This window comes from Chenopodium album, chromosome 7 (assembly GCF_948465745.1).
Source record: "Chenopodium album chromosome 7, dcCheAlbu1.1, whole genome shotgun sequence".
Taxonomy (NCBI): Eukaryota; Viridiplantae; Streptophyta; class Magnoliopsida; order Caryophyllales; family Amaranthaceae; genus Chenopodium; species Chenopodium album.
The window spans coordinates 75350876-75367539 of NC_137840.1; the positions used below are offsets into that span (position 1 = coordinate 75350876).

Below are 16664 nucleotides of genomic sequence, written 5' to 3' on the forward strand. Positions count from 1 at the left end.
TATCAATAAGTCATTATAGGGTATAATATGTAATCGAAAACATGATTAAAGAAATTAAAATTTTAGAACTTTAATCCAAAAAGGGCTTAAAAAGAAGATGGAAGGGCTAAAATTAAAGAGAGAATAGGAAAAGGTTTAATTAAAGGGGAGAGATGAAGTGTATATGAAAGATGAAGTATAAGTAAAGAATTAAAAAAAATGGTGTAATAAAAAATTAATAGTGTAAGATACTAAGATGACATGTGACAATATGGTTAAAGAAGTGTAATAGAATGGATGAGGACATGTGTCTTTCTTAGTTTCTTGGTTATAGTTTTTAAATACTAAGTATAGATATAGATATAGAAGTATAGATATAGATATAGATATAGATATGTTATATATGTGTACATTTATAGAGTTTTTATTTTGTAACTTAAGCCGATTGATTAAATATGTTTCAATGTTTTGTTATATTGTGGTGGGGTTATTTTATTAATTGACATAAAATTTTCAATACCAATTGGCCTATAATATAAAGACCAATAAATAATGCATTATCACCATCACTAAGTAGGATGTTCGTGTATAAATGTGTTTTTATTTGGTATAGCAGATAAACATCAAAAGTATTGATCTTGACTCTTGAGTATTAAGGCATAAAGCAATACATGTCCAATGAACAAATTTTCATCGAAATGCAAACATTTACATTTTATTTTCTTCATTATTTTCCTCTACTTGTCTCCCCAATAACTAAATGTGAGTTCTATCTTAATTCAATTCGTAATCTAAATATACTTTAAAAAAATCATTTATGTACAAATTAGGATTTAATCAATATGATGTGATTATAATCTTAAAAGTTAAATCATCCATTGCATTTCAAAAAAGGTATTGAGAGATCATGAAGAATAATTCACCCTAGTCGAAACTACCCTATTAGGTATAAATAATATGGAGTAATATGGTACTTGTATAATTCATTTGGTTCCTTGAATTCCAAATTGAATCTTAAATAATACTACTCCTAATTAAGCCCAAATCATATGTAATTGTCATCTTAATAAAGATATTAAGATGATACAAGTATATAAGAGAGAAAAAAAATATTGAGAATTTATAACCTCATAAATATTTGAGACCTCCATTTCTCAATCTTGACCTCCTACCGTTTAATGACATTCTTCATATGATCGTACCTATAAAAATTGAAAGAAAAAAAAAAATAAAAAAATTATCCTCCACAATAGTCCAAAGCCCCGGTTAATTTCATAGTGAGTGGGAGCGAAGTTGATGTTCATGCAAATGGGACCTTTTCTTAGAAAAAAAAAATAAAATTAATAGAGAATCTTTTTTTTTTTTTTGAGAGAAAATTAATAGAGAATCTACTAGACGGAAGGAAAGAAAACAAAAAACAAGGTTATCTTAAAAATAGAGAGAAAAATCCTTGACATTCTATGATCCAAAGATGACTATATCTGCCACCTCACTAGTATTTTATTTATTTATTTATTTGACAAAACAAATATTTTATTGACTTAATTTTCAATTTACACTCCATATTTCTCAGTCTTCCCTTTCTTGCTCACAAGCGTACTATTGGGTTTTACTGCTGCTTAGCTGTTTTTTGTAAAATATTCAACTCCAAAAATGTTATTTTCTACTCTAATTTTCTTTCTATAATTTTTTTAATAAAATTTCCCAAATTTCATTACCTTCCTTAATTTTGTCCTGGTAATAAAGCTCTGTTCTTTCTTCCCCCACTTATACTCACCAGCAGCAACCTAAACCCCATCACTCCATTTTTTTTTTCTTTTTTTTTTTTAAAAAAACCCATTAATTTCTGCTTCAGACAGAGGAATCTCTGCTCCTTTTTATTGGAACTTCAATAATAGTTAATACCCTTCTCTAGATATTAGAGATAATTTCAGAAATTTTGATTTTTCAATCTGGGTTTATGCCAGTTTGTTAAAAATTCTTAGTTTTTTTTTTCAAGATTTTCAATCAATTTCAGCTTGATACAGAGAAATCTTTGCTGTTTTGATTAGAACTTCAACTCTACTCTATACCCATCTTCAGATGTAAGTGATAAATTCAGAAAACCTGTTTTTATCAATCTGGGTTTATAGCAATTTCTTGAGGTTGCTATTTATTTTTATTGAGGTTTATTTTGATGGTACTACTGTAAATGGGTTCTCTTGAGAATGGGGTTTTGTTGAAGAAAGATCAACATCATAATCATAGCATTGGGAGAGTTTCTTCATTCTCAAAACAACAAAGACCCAGATCGAGATTTCCAAGGTTTTTGCTATCAAAGAGAATAGGCTACTTGCAATGGATTTCCACCATTGTTGTTTTCTCTCTCTTCTTGGTTTTCTTCCAAGCTTTTCTACCAGGTTCAGTGATGGAAAGACCTGGGGATTCACGAAAAACTTTGGATTTAGTTGGTGAAGATTTGATGTACTTAAACCGGATTATTAATGAGCTTGATTTTGGTGAAGATGTGAGGTTTGAGCCAACAAGGTTGTCTGCCAAATTTCAGAAGGAAGCTGCTGAGGTTAATTCATCTTCTGGGTTTAAAAGAGGGATTAGATTTGGTCATAGGAAGCCCAAACTTGCTCTGGTTAGTACTCTAATAGCTGCTTTATGGTTTTTGCTGATTTTATGGTGTTGATGCTTTTTAATCAATTTTAAGTGGGTTTTTATTTAATTTCTAATTTCAGATTGATAGAATTTGTGCCATGTGCAACTTATTTTGTTACTGAATTTTGAGTGAAATTTAAGCAATAATAGTTGTATTGTACTTGTGCAGTTTATGAGCATGTTGGTTTGTTGTTTTAAGTATATACCAATGTGTTTGATTTTTGTGTGTTGTTGAAGGTTTTTGCGGATCTGGGTGTAGATCCATATCAGATACTAATGGCAACTGTGGGAACTGCACTGCAAGAGATTGGTTACACAATTGAGGTAATGTACTGCATTTGTGTGGCTGAAGTTGGTGAATGGATTAATTGGTGGAGTGGTTAACCTCGTACCGATAGCTGTTACCTAATTGTTGTCTTTACTGAATGATGATGTTTGCTGGGCTGTTGCAATCCTTGTTAATAAATTTTTTGGCTATATTAATACAAATGTGTCACAAAATCATTCATTTTGCATGAGTGTATGTCTGAATTATGAAAATGACACCCTCAAGTCCAGAATTCTACTCTGTAGTCTCATGATATTATTTTGAAGTAAAGAGTTTTAGAATAAAATTTATAGGCTGTTGAGAACAAATTCAATTCTCCGATTAGGATGGGTTAAGGCATGGCGATAGGTAGATTATCATTTTTTAATAGTTTATGTCAAGTATGCAACGGATCAGGTTGTTGCGTTTGTGAAGATGAGGTACAGAAATTTCCATGAACTTATAGCTGAATTGAGATTAATGATTTATGTTTGAGAGATTAATTATCTGCTGATAGTGAACACTCAAAGCTTGCAGAAGAGATAGGGAAAAGGAGAGACTAGAGAAATAATTGAATACCCATGGATGCACAGTTGTTAATCAAAGATATATATCTGCTGAGATTTTTGTGATGACATGTTCATATTGGTAGAAACAACGAAAATTCGTGATGCTTGCCAAAGCATAGACTGAAAATTAGATGATAGTGCCACGGCTAAATTCTAAGCAACCTATGACATTATAAGTTGGTTTAGAGGTCAAAGAGATAGTAAATGTAGGAAGAGAAATGCCATTAACTAACCAAGATTTGCTATATATATATATATATATATATATATATAGTGATGTGGTGTAAAGAAAAAACGAGGTTGTCTTTAAATGCCATTAAGATCACGAGGAATGCTTACGAGACTATGAGATTGTCTCTTGACGCTGTATCCCCTTTACACTGGGCCCCTGAGAGTGGTTTGGCCTTCTGTAAATGTGTTATTTGCTGCTTTGGCATAGGTTAGTTTGTGTGTCTACAGTATGAGTATTTAAAGTGTTATTCATCATTCATCAAGATGTTGGTACATTGTCTAAGCCAGCTATCAAATCCGCAAGATAGATGAAGTGAAGCAGTACAAAAAGTAATGATTGGCTGTTTCATGTTGTGTAAATCTAAATGTTAGTTTGATGTAGATGCTTCTACAACAGTTTGGACACCGAAGAACCATAGATTAACAAATTGGTTTTGTGTTGATTTTAACTTTTAGAAAGGACCATCAATCAGCTAAAACACTAGTTCAAGCTAGTTTACTAGAGTACTAGACCATGATGCATGTTGTGTATAAAGATTTCTAATATGAACCTTACATATCAATTATATTTCCTTTGTTCTATATCTATATTAATGGATACATGAAGGAGGGATACACAGATTAAGTATTGTCTGTGAATAATAGAAAGATAAAGAGATATGGAACATTTAATGGGGAGACTAGATAACATATTACCAAACATGAAAGGGAAGTTATTATTATGAAACTTACTAATAAATTAGGGGAATGTAGGCAATTCATATTGAATGGATGAAGTATTATATTTATACATCATGCATGATTATGTTGCCAGCTTTACGATTTAAAATAGTTATGCATCTATGTTTTCTGAGGTAGTGAATCGGAAAGCATTTAACATTGCCCTGAACTCCAACATATATTGATGTCATTTCTATTTCATTCCCCTAGTAATGTTCGTAATGGTGGGTTTGACCTCAATCAATGACTTCTTTCCCCGTTAGTAATATGTTGTGATGATTGCCTTGAAACATTTCAGGTATTTTCAAGTGAAGATGGTCCTGCGCACACTGTGTGGCAACATATAGGAGCTCCGGTCAGCACAATTGAGATCAAAGACCACTGCAGAAATAATGTGGATTGGCTGAAGTATGTTATCAGCCTTATCTTTTGTGGGGGAATGTATATTTGGTCCCATCTTAATGTGCTTCTCATGAGAGTTGTGCTGTTGTTCCCTTGTGCCTTATCATATATCCACTAAGTTTTCTTATGGTACTAAATTAGAGGACATGTTATTGAATAGAATTTAAAGCTGATGCCACTTATATCACATGTTAAAATGGAGAGCTAAAATAAAATTTGTCTACAGATGAATCTATTCATAAGCAAAGGTATCTTGATAATATCTCTGTGAATATATTTACTTGATATCTAGGTGGCATAATGACTTGTGTTACTTCAAGAATAAAGTTGAGGATGATCAGATTGAGAAGTTTCAGATTTGGCATAATTTTGATCTTTATGGTTGATCCACATATCTCCATAATCATTTGTGAATAAATTTGCCGTTATAAAATATTTATTATGAATTACGGACATAACTTAATCTGTTTGCACAAAAACAATCCAAATATGAATAGTCAATCCCCTAGGTGCAATTAGGACAAGATCATTCTCTACCAGAAGCATGCTTGTAGATCTACGTGTTTCCATTTTGTCTGTGCAGATGGGGCAGGGAGTGGGTGGGCTGGGGTGGTCAATACACGACATTAATTTCCATATTGTTCCCTCTAACTGTTGCTGTTTCCTTTGCAGCTATGATGGTATACTACTTAATTCGCTCGAGGGGAAAGAAATCCTTTCTTGGTATGCTTCTCAATTTTGTGTACAAAAAATGTGTATGTTGTAATAACCCTCAATTTCAAACTTTCAGTTGCTTATTCTGGTTCATACTTTCTATTTTGAAGTGTTTTCAAGTTTGACTTCTGTTGCAAACTTTTTGAAGTTATATGTAGCTTGTTCTATGGGAGTCATATAATGAATGATGTTGTATCATGCTTCAAAATTGCAGCCTTTGGTTTAGTGATTAAATTCTTATTCATCAATTTTTCTTGTATCAATATGTTTTCTATAACTTAATTCTTTACCATTTTGGAAAAAAAAAAAAAAAAAAAAAAAAAAAAAAAACCTTAAATTGACTTGTTAACTTATTATACATTGAAAGAAATAGAGAATGTTGTTGTTAATTAGAATTAATTGTGAAGGATATACCCTATGAGTTCCGATGGAATTTACGTATTCTATCAATCTGAATATTGAATCCATAATTTCTGGTGCTCCTTAAAATGATTATAAATAACTGAAGAACAATGAACTTAATGCATTTGTACTGTTTCCTTTTACTTGCTGACAATCCTTCATTGAGTTTATGTGCAAGTCTATTGCAATGAATGATCATACTTGTTACAGTTTTATGCAGGAACCTTTCAAGTCATTACCCCTTGTTTGGACCATACATGAAGACCGACTCGCCACTCGTCTGAATCAGTACACTGTAAATGGAACAGTTGAAATTTTAAATGATTGGAAGAAGAGCTTCAGCCGTGCTACTGTAGTTGTATTTCCAAATTATGCCCTTCCGGTACGAACATCTATTTTTAACACCTGTATTGGCTGTATATGGTACCGTAGTCTAGACTCTAGAGTTGTTAGTCATCTTAGTATCTTACTGTCTGTATTATTTTCATGGGAGTGATCATATTCAACCGACTGTACACTTGTGCACTATAATCTAGAATAATGACTGCAAGTTAGGTATGTTTCACGTGATAATATTCTTTAGGTTTAAGTGGTGTTTTCTCGTTGCACATAATCTATTGCTTATCCAATTCCCAGTCTCACTAAAAGGCTAATTGGTCTTTTCATGTTTCTCCCTCCTCTGTGGGACCTTCTGTAAAGTATTTATTATCAAAGAGCTATCTTAGACTTTGTCTAATGCTATCAAATTCCTTTTATAGATGATGTATTCGAAATTTGATACGGGCAACTATTTGGTCGTCCCGGGTTCTCCAACTGAAGCATGGGAGGCAGATAGTTTAATAAGCTTTAATCAAGAGCAGGTCTATGCCAAGATGGGTTTTGCTGCTGATGATTTTGTTATTGCTGTTGTGGGAAGTCAATTTATGTACAAGGGTTTATGGCTGGAACAGGCCCTTATATTACAGGCTTTAAAGCCACTTCTCACAGAATTTCTTCCTGACGATAAATCTGATTTTGGTTTCAAAATCATTATTTTAACTGGCGATTCTACTGGTAATTACACCAAGGCTGTGGAGGTATAAATCTGACTGCTAAATCTTGAATTTGATTAGTACTCCTTTGTTAACATTAAACTGAACATGTTGATTGTTGAATATTCACTGAAGGCCATTTCTACAAGTCTGGATTATCCAAAGGGTATTGTGAAGCATGTTGATCGTGATGCAAGTGTAGATGATGCTCTCAGGACTGCCAAACTTGTCATTTATGGATCATTCCTTGAAGAAGAATCATTTCCAGATATCTTAATCAAATCCATGTGCTATGAGAAGCTCATAATTGCCCCTAATCTCTCCATGATACAGAAATATGTATGTGGCCTTTCTTCAAATATTTTTTCCCTTCAAACTTGTGAATTTATGATAGATCACATTAGTAGACAATCTTTAAAATATAATTGCTATTAGTACTCGTCGCTACTTCTTTGTTCTAGAAATTACAGAGGACTGATATTGTGCTCAGTGTATAGAAATTTTTGGAACCACCTGGGTCATTCTTTTCCAATTGTAAATACATGCTATCAAAGTAGACTTTCCTGCTGCTGTTTCCATACTGATATGCACCGGGTTCCAAGTTTTTATCCTTTTTCACTGATTGCCTGTCTGGCATTTCACCGACATTAGACTGTAGAGAAGTGTAAATGCTCGTGCATGAGCCTAAAAATCTAAATTGGGCCTTGTAAAAGAAAAAAGCAATTAATACTGCCTTATTTAAGTGCTGAATACTCCTCTTGTATATACATACTGTATGGCTGTATGCTATGGTTGTTTGCACTAAGCTGTTTTTTCAGGAGATCCAACTTCTGACTACATTTTCAATAACATTTAGGTTGATGACAGGGTGAATGGCTATCTTTTCCCAAAGGAGGATATCAAGGTCTTAACTGCCATTATATCGCAAGTTGTTTCAAGGGGAAAATTGTCACCTCTAGCTCACAATGTCGCTTCAATTGGGAAAGAAACTGCAAAAAACCTCAAGTCAATGGAAGCTGTTGAAGGTTATGCATCACTTTTGGAAAATATCCTTAAATTACCATCGGAAGTTGCTGTCCCAAAGTCTGCTTCTGAAATTCCTTCCAAATACAAAAATGAATGGCGGTGGAACATCTTGAAAATGATTCCTGATGCAAAATATAGAAGCAGAAATACTAGTGTTTACTTAAACAAAATTGAAGAGTTGAGTCGTAATAAAACAGATCCCGCCATTTCTACATCTGCTAAGGATGAGGATTTTTTATATAGCATTTGGGAAGAACAGAAACAATTTGATATTGCTAATGCTAGAAAGAGAAGAGAAGATGCAGAGGTGAGACACCTTCACGCCGATCAGTGTTCTTTCTTTCTATTTTGAAAATTGAATGAATTTTCCTTTTGTTTCCTATAGTAAAAATATGAAATTTTCTGTGGTTTCATTATACAGCTTAAAGATAGATCTGATCAGCCTCGAGGAACGTGGGAGGATGTATATCGAAGTTCCAGAAGGGCTGATCACATGAAGAACGATTTGCATGAAAGAGATGACGGGGAGCTTGAAAGGACTGGTCAACCATTGTGTATATATGAACCATACCTTGGGGAGGGAAGCTGGCCTTTTTTGCATCATAAACCACTTTATCGAGGAATCGGTCTGGTAAATTATTCATCGAAAAAACTTGCATGGTTTCCTGTATTTGATGCTATAGAATAATTTGCACTTTCAACTTTTTGTTTCATTCTCTTCCGATTTTTTCTTATTTCCTTTCCAATGGCTTAAAAACCTTGCCTCACCAGTAGCTAGCTAGTTGTTTTATCAATGAATGTTGTTTGTAGGCTTCAAGAGGACGTAGACGCGGAACAGATGATGTGGACGCATCCTCTCGTCTTTCTCTTCTCAGCAACCCTTATTACCGAGATGCACTTGGGGAATTTGGAGCCTTCTTTGCAATTGCTAATCGAGTTGATCGTGTCCACAAAAACGCCTGGATAGGGTTCCAGTCTTGGAGAGCAACAGCTAGAAAGGTACTTATTTCTGAACCTCTTTATATTATAGATATTTCTTCATCGTTTGTAGACAGCTAAATGCAAGGTTGATATTTTTTGTTTAATCTTATCAGAAAGTGTTGTCTAAAACTGCGGAGAAAGCTTTGCTTAAAGCTATTGAAACAGGAGAACACGGGGACACTTTCTACTTTTGGGTCCGGTTGGATTCGGATCCTCGAAACCCCATGAACAAAGATTTTTGGTCATTTTGTGATGCTGTAAATGCTGGTAATTGCAGGTATGACCTCAAACTCCCCAAACTGTTGCTTTCTACGGAGTATGTGTTTTTAATGCCTTTAGTTGACACCAAAATTGTGCTTGTAGGTTTGCATTCTCAGATGCTTTTAAAAGGATGTACGGAATTAAGCAAGATTGGGATTCTCTTCCACCCATGCCTATGGATGGAGATACATGGTCTGTAATGCACAGCTGGTCCCTACCAACTAGGTCATTTCTAGAATATGTCATGTTTGCAAGGTATTTGAAAATTGAAATGTATGCTTACTATGCATGTCTTACATATTTGTTCATTTGATTTACCTTGTCTAAATTCTTTTCCTGTTAATCACATATGCTATATGTTGCAGAATGTTTGTTGATGCATTGGATGCTCAAATGTACGAAGAACACCACCGAAGTGGGCACTGTTATTTGAGCTTAAACAAAGTAAGGCTTCGGTTTTTTTTTTTTCCTTATTTTTCGTTATTGTTGCCCTTATCTGATCTATTTTTGGGTATTTCCTATCTGAGCTTAATCTTCTGAGACTATATACTACACTAGTATGATGCTTCCACCATGCCTCTTGGTAACTTTAGTTTCATGTTTTCTTCTACAATTTCAACTTCTGAACTATGAAAAATAACAGCCAAGTCATCAGCCAACTTGTCTGTCCCCTTGTTTCAAGCTTTATAGTAGTTTTCATTTCCAAAGTACAAAAATTGTATTCTTGTAAGTGTATATACTTTCAGCTCAATTGATGTGAAAGTAGTTGGCCATCTTGATTATCTTTCTAATAATGCAACAAAAAACAACACTGCAGGACAAGCATTGTTACTCTCGGGTACTTGAGCTGCTCATAAACGTTTGGGCCTACCATAGTGCGAGGCACATGGTTTATATCGATCCTGAAACTGGCAAGATGCAAGAACAGCATGGATTGCAGAATAGGAGAGGTCACATGTGGTTAAAATTCTTCTCTTTACGCACTCTTAAAAGCATGGATGAGGAATTGGCCGAGGAAGCAGACTCTGAGAAAACGAAAAGGCATTGGTTATGGCCTAAAACTGGTGAGATCTTCTGGCAAGGTGTGTATGAGAAGGAGAGAGAGGAAAAGAAGAAGATGAGAGCCGAGAAAAAGAGAAAAAGCAAGGAGAAAGTTGATAGGATAAAAAATCGAAACTCAAAACATATGAAACCCATAGACAAGTATGTAAAACCCCCACCAGAGGAAATGTCAAAGATTACTACTACAACTAACAGTAGTACTACAGATGTGGCAAGGAGATAGTATTTGGTTTTCCTTTCCAGTTTCCTGCATTGGGTTGCTGCTAAAAATAGGTTATAGTTAATGATTCTTTTTGTATCAAGAGTTTTAGTTAATTCTCCTATTTGTAAATTTTTTTCAGAAAAGGATGCTTGAGTTTGTAAATGGAGAATAGCGGAGGGAGGGGGAAGAGACAATGCATCCTTTTACGGTATTGATGTTGATAATATTCATTATATTTAGATGATGTCCATTCATCCCCATTTACATGTGTGAATCTCTCTGACTAATATTCTTTCGTGACTAATTCTCATCAACACAATTGAAAATGCATGCCTTCGGAAAATTAAGTACTCCTCGAGGAATTGAGTTCACTATTATTTTGCCTTAATCTTTAGTAGATGGCCTTGTTAAGGGTGTTGTGTTGAAATGAATTTGATTCAATATTATAGTAATGGTCCAAATTGCTATATTAGGTTCCATCCAGGTTCTTGCAAAAGGAGGAGTTTACAAGGGCCTGTTCCCATTGAGTGAACTCAGCTGGACTGAAATGAACTGAATTGAGCTGAGCTGAGCTGAGCTGAACTGAATTGAATTTCAACGTAAGAGAACAGACCCTTACTTCAGCCTCTACTATGCTAGTTTTGTGGAGGCTGCTACCACAAGTTCCGTTCAAGATTCATCCTGCGAGCACAAACTAGCGTGACGTGTTCTGAAATATTCAAACAAGTTCTCCGAGAAGCTTAATTTTGATTCCTAGACTTCTTGAGAAAATCATTGAATTAGCGCTACAATGTTATCTTATTGGACTATATATTCTACGCTCGTGCCAGTGTATTGGACAAATATAATCCAAATTACTGCCACCTTGACTTTGACTTTATAAAGCCAACCCACATATCTCAAATTCTCAACTGTGTAAAAAAACTAACATTACACGTATTTTTCAACATACTAATGTTTCATACGGAGTAATTTTTACTCATACATAATTAACACTCAAAATTACGTGTTGAAGACTGATAAGTAAAAATTGACTAAGCTGTTTTTATAAATACAATACGGAGTAACAAAGAATAATAATTATCACCATGAAACTTGCATTTCACAAGAAACAACCCAGTTAAAGCTTGTGTTAAGCCTGTTTACTACACCAAAATTAAGTTTCCAGATTCACTATGAAGTAAAAACTCATTACATATTATACTCTAAGAACCCTGACACACCAAAATTGGATACAATACATCTACTCTTCTTTCAATTAAAAATTTGCGTATTCTTTGTCTCCCGGGCAAGTCCACTGGACATACATATCAGTAGTCATCCAGAGTAGAGGTAAAAGCATTAAAATCTTGGCGCTGCATGAGAATAGACGAGCACATTAGATATGAAGAAGAACAAATTTCATTTTTAATTTCAGAAAACTGAGAACAAGAACAGCCTACCTCCTCCCATTGTAGCTTCGGGTAACCGCTCAATTGAATATCTGTGGCTGGTGATGTACATGATAGGCACACCAGGTATCTGATTACCCAATTATTTTCAGGGTTCAAAGCAACAAGATAATCAATAGACATGTTTTAAGCTTCAAAATTCATGATGACCATGACAATAAAAAATTTGATTCTCCTATATGAAAAAAAAAAAAACAGAATTACCTTCCTAATCCGACGCTTCAAATCACGATCACAGGTAGCAACAATGTAGCATTTATGCTGTTTGCAACAAAGTAAATCATAAATATTAAGCCAAAACAAGTGGCACAAATGCAGAGTGTAAAAAAAAGGACAGGAATGAAGCTTTTGAATACAGAGAATTCAAAATGGGCATGGTGTATAAGCTCTGTCTGTCCCCAGCATTTACACTGTTTGGATAACAAAACAGATGGGAAAACAGGGGAAGGGTAAGACTACTGTAAGAGAAGGAAGAGGAGATAAAAGAGGGGTTCCAATTTTGAAGGGGTGTTTATTAAAGCGGGGTGAACTATATTTTAGTATAAACTAATTTATTTTTCAGGGGTAAACTAAGCTTTGTATAAACTAAATTCCCAACAAGAGATCACCAATTGAAGTCTCGAACTATAAAGTTAGCAGAAAATTAGAAATTTGTCCAAACATACACTAATGATAACAGAACTCATTCAATTGTTCAGAAATTCTATATACATGGCTGAGTAAATGCTTCATTGCTTTTAGATGTAGTAAATTCTTTTACAGTATCCTAGTCACATGTAGGAGAAAAAAACTAACAGGAAGGAGGGATACCATTAGCCTCAAGATATAATCCCATTCCCACTTTCCCATCTCATACAAAAAATTGTAGCTAATGTATATAAATGTAACTCTTTGAAGAGGATATCAGATCTTCGATGCAGTTCACAATTGCCACAATGATATCTTTCTTTTTAATATGGTGCAGATAAAGGGTAGATATTTCATCATACTGCAAACATACCTGAGTGACCCTGTCAACAATGCAATCATCAGCATATGTTCCCTTGTGAATACATGGAAGTCTGTCAAACCGAGGATCCTTGGCAATCCTGCATGTAAAGATAGATATAGACTGGTGATGGCCTTACATCAACATGGAAACAACTTAAGTCCCAAGGACACAAATGAGTGAAATGACACAAAATGAATGACCAAATTGATATCAAAGATAAACTAAATTCAATTGCTAATACAGGGGAAAATGATAGATATAGTTGTTTCATGACCAAATTGCTAATCAAAGATGAACTAAATTCATGAGAAAACACAGTGAGTATATTTGTTTCCACGATAAAAGGAATACCAAAAGCCGTACCCCAAGAAATAAATAGGTCTTTCACATATATAGTAAAGATGAAAAAGATGTAAAATGTACCTCAACGCTACACGATACTTTTGACCCAGCTTCTCAAGTTCGGCCATAACACAATCCGTAATGCAAGGCGTACCTATGGTAAAATAATAGCATCAAAGAACTCCTCAGAATAATCAAGGTAAATACAACAGAAAGTATATAACACACAATGTCTAAACTGTATTAAAAAAAATGATAGTAATCACTCACATTTAGCATATAAGCAGTCCATCATTGCTTTCTCCAAATCCAACTACCCAAACATAAAACAACAAAATCATCAGACAAAACTAACACAAATTTACAAAGCCTAATTACCAACAAGCATATTCCTGCAATCAACCCAAGAACAGAGCAAAATTCCAGCTGAATAATACAGGTAAAACTAATAAAAACATGAATTGAGGTTCTCACTTTGTTTTGGATAGAAAAATTGATGAAATTGGTATCAACTATAACCCGATAAGGCGGTCCCAATGCAGTATTATACTTGAAAAATAGGGCAGATGATACATTAGGCCTGAAAATCATTCACACCCACAAAAACAACAAATTGAATCAAATTAACATTAAATTTGATTATACCCAATAATTATAACTGCTTAATACTAAATAAATTGAAGAAATAAAGAAGCTTACACATTTCTAGGAAGATTAACGGATTCAAGGTCTTTCTTTTTAGGGTTTAATACTTCTTGCTTGTGCCTGAATTTGAATGAAACAATAGACGATTAAAGAATTAGTACTTGTTAATTAATCAACAGAAGAAGATAGAGAGGAAGAGAGAGAACTAGTACTGTTTGAGGGTTTTGGAAGTGAGGAGCTTCTTCCTGACGGCAAATTTGGGGGCTTTTTTAGCTTTTCCCATGATTTCGCCGGTGATAAACCCTAAACCCTAGAGAGAAAAGAAAGAGAAAGAAGTGGCGCGGTGGAAAATTATGGGGTAAAAGTGTCGGAGGTGGCGGTGATGCGACAACGGCGACCCTTTTGTTTTACTACGTATAAAACTAGTGCTCCCACAAAATTTGTTACTTGTAAAACTTGAGTTTTGTCAAAAGGCAACTATAAAATGCATTTATGTTAAAGGTTTGGGTTCAAATCCTACCGAGTAAGGGTGTTTACTATTTAGGGGTAGGAATTTCTTTACCCTCCCCTCTACTCTAAAATTGTAAGATTTGAATTTTGTTCAGAGTTCTCTTTACCGTATACTATTTCATCCATTTTCCAGGCTAAATTCCTCGTGCAAATCGATAAATTATTAGAGAATAATTTGTACACTAATATATAATATGTAGACATGTAGTACTTACAATACTCGTATTAGAGCTGTCAAAAGTTGACCCAACCCGAAATACTGACTCAAACCCGATTATTAAACGACCCATCTGAACCCGACAAAATGGTGACCCAAACCCGACCTGACACGACTTGAAACCAACCCTAGACCCGAGTATGTGAGACCCAAACTCTAACATGAACTGACCTGGAGATGACCCGACCTGAATGTAACCCGTAAATTATTCACCTGAACCGAACCCGACTTAACCGAAATTGACCCAAACCCGTTTTAACCCGTCAAAACCCGAATTTAACCCGACTTGTTACTAACCTGGCCTGAATTCAACCAGACCCGTTCCTAACCCGACCCAAATTTAACCCAACCTATTAAAAACCCAACCCGAAATCAACCCAACTTGTTACTAACCTGACCTAAATTCATCTTGACTTGTTATTGACCCGACTCGAATTTTGACATACCTATTACTTACCCAACCCATGCATAAATTCAACCCGATTTGTTACTAACCCGACTCGAATTTAACATGACTTGTTATTGATCCGCCTAAATTAAACCCAAATTGTTCCTCACCCGATTTCAAATCACCTTAAATGCAATTTAGACCACCTTATTATTATTGATCAAAGCATTTTGTCTTGGAAGACCAAGTCGGTCCAGGCCACCAAAAGAATGGAGCATCATCCTCAAATTCTAGAGTTAAATATAGTATATATTTGTTGTATGCATGGTCAAAGGAGATAATTATCTTCCTAAATTATAGACATTAGTTCTCTAGTATATTGCCATATATATTATAGTCAAAGGAAATAATTAGCTTAATAAAAATGATAGTTATCTATTTATAGTTAGTTGAACCCGAATATGACTTGACTTGGAAATGACCCGACCTGATTGTAACATGCAAATTATTGACCTGAACATAATCCGACTTGAATCCGAGAATGACCCGATTTGTAAATGACCCAACCTGATTATAACCCGCAAATTATTGACTTGAATCGAACCCAATTTGAACCCAAGAATGACCCGACTTAAAAATGACCCGACTTGATTATAATCCGAAAATTATTGACTTGAACCAAACCCGACTCAAACCCGAGAATGACACAACCTGATTCTAACCCGCAAATTATTGACTTGAACCGAACCTGACTCAAACCCGAGAACTAAACTAACCCGTTTTAACCCGTGAAAACCCGAATTAAACCCAACCTATTGTTCACCCAACTCAAATGTCACCCGACCTGTTATTAACCCGATCTAAACCCTATAAGAAATATTACCCGACGTGACCCGACTCAAGCATGACCCTACCCAAACCCGACCCGCATAGGTTATAAAATTAATCCGAATTGACCCGACCTAAGTTGAACCGACCCACTCTTATCGACCCAAAACTGACCCGTTTGCCCGAATTGACAGCTCCATTCGAAACCTCCAAAATTTCTCAAAAAACGTGGATATTAGCCTTCAATTTAGGAATTTTTTTCACCCGAAAATAAAATTTGCCAAAATGTTTACCATGGTCCCTAATACCCTCCGGGAGTCCAATTGGCTGGGTGGAAACATCCAATTTGCCTTTAAACGACCAATTTACCGGTTTACAACTTGCACCGATTTCATTAACTCAAGCTTACCACGAACATTTATGACAACATATAATGATCATATATGGATCCAAACGGCATTATATGACCCCGAGATGTATCCCCTGAAATCTCAATACTTTTCGACACCGGGCCCCGAAACATTCGAAATTTCTCAACACCGGGCCTTCAAATTTGTAATTTTTTGACTTTTTTTTGCCCGGATATAAAAATTGCCAAAATGTTTACCATAGTCTCAAATACCCTCCGGGAGTCCAATTGGGTGGGTGGAACCATCCAATTTGCCTTTAAACGACCAATTTACCGGTTTACAACTTACACATATTTCATTAATTCAAGCCTACCACGAACATTTATGACAACAAATAATGATCATATAT

General features: G+C 34.9%; 2 protein-coding genes across 3 annotated transcripts; one reads left to right on the forward strand and one right to left on the reverse strand.

The window, feature by feature from the left end:
* Window positions 1–1490: 1490 nt before the first annotated feature.
* LOC145639620 (uncharacterized) lies at window positions 1491–11023 on the forward strand. 2 transcript variants are annotated; one of them, XR_014114920.1, is made up of 15 exons: window positions 1491–2605; window positions 2863–2949; window positions 4751–4860; window positions 5527–5577; window positions 6181–6352; window positions 6729–7046; window positions 7137–7340; window positions 7858–8334; window positions 8449–8658; window positions 8838–9026; window positions 9122–9285; window positions 9372–9524; window positions 9635–9713; window positions 10087–10741; window positions 11007–11023. XR_014114920.1 is itself a non-coding variant. In XM_081690906.1 (14 exons), the coding sequence occupies exons 1-14, from the start codon at window positions 2171–2173 to the stop codon at window positions 10552–10554; spliced, it is 3117 nt and encodes a 1038-aa protein (XP_081547032.1). In that variant the 5' UTR covers window positions 1491–2170; the 3' UTR covers window positions 10555–10809. The 2 variants fall into 2 exon arrangements, 1 of the variants encoding a protein (XP_081547032.1); XM_081690906.1 differs by lacking the exon at window positions 11007–11023 and having other exon boundaries at window positions 10087–10809.
* A 574-nt stretch (window positions 11024–11597) lies between these two features.
* On the reverse strand, window positions 11598–14391 carry LOC145639621 (uncharacterized). Its single transcript, XM_081690907.1, has 9 exons — window positions 14175–14391; window positions 14017–14082; window positions 13792–13897; window positions 13588–13630; window positions 13399–13471; window positions 12985–13072; window positions 12189–12245; window positions 11976–12054; window positions 11598–11888 (listed from the first exon to the last, which is right to left on the reverse strand). Exons 1-9 carry the CDS (start codon window positions 14243–14245, stop codon window positions 11875–11877), a joined length of 597 nt encoding a protein of 198 aa, XP_081547033.1. The 5' UTR covers window positions 14246–14391; the 3' UTR covers window positions 11598–11874.
* Between the last annotated feature and the right edge of the window lie 2273 nt (window positions 14392–16664).

Bases quoted from the DNA above. Each gene is read 5' to 3' on its own strand.
- LOC145639620 (XM_081690906.1), top strand. From the start codon at position 2,171: ATGGGTTCTCTTGAGAATGGGGTTTTGTTGAAGAAAGATCAACATCAT. The intron at 5,578-6,180 runs GTATGCTTCTCA...TACTTGTTACAG, and splicing joins GGGAAAGAAATCCTTTCTTG to TTTTATGCAGGAACCTTTCA. The intron at 7,341-7,857 runs GTATGTGGCCTT...AATAACATTTAG, and splicing joins TCTCCATGATACAGAAATAT to GTTGATGACAGGGTGAATGG.
- LOC145639621 (XM_081690907.1), bottom strand. From the start codon at position 14,245: ATGGGAAAAGCTAAAAAAGCCCCCAAATTTGCCGTCAGGAAGAAGCTC. The intron at 13,898-14,016 runs GTAAGCTTCTTT...AATGATTTTCAG, and splicing joins GTTAATCTTCCTAGAAATGT to GCCTAATGTATCATCTGCCC. The intron at 13,073-13,398 runs GTACATTTTACA...CTTTACATGCAG, and splicing joins AAGTATCGTGTAGCGTTGAG to GATTGCCAAGGATCCTCGGT.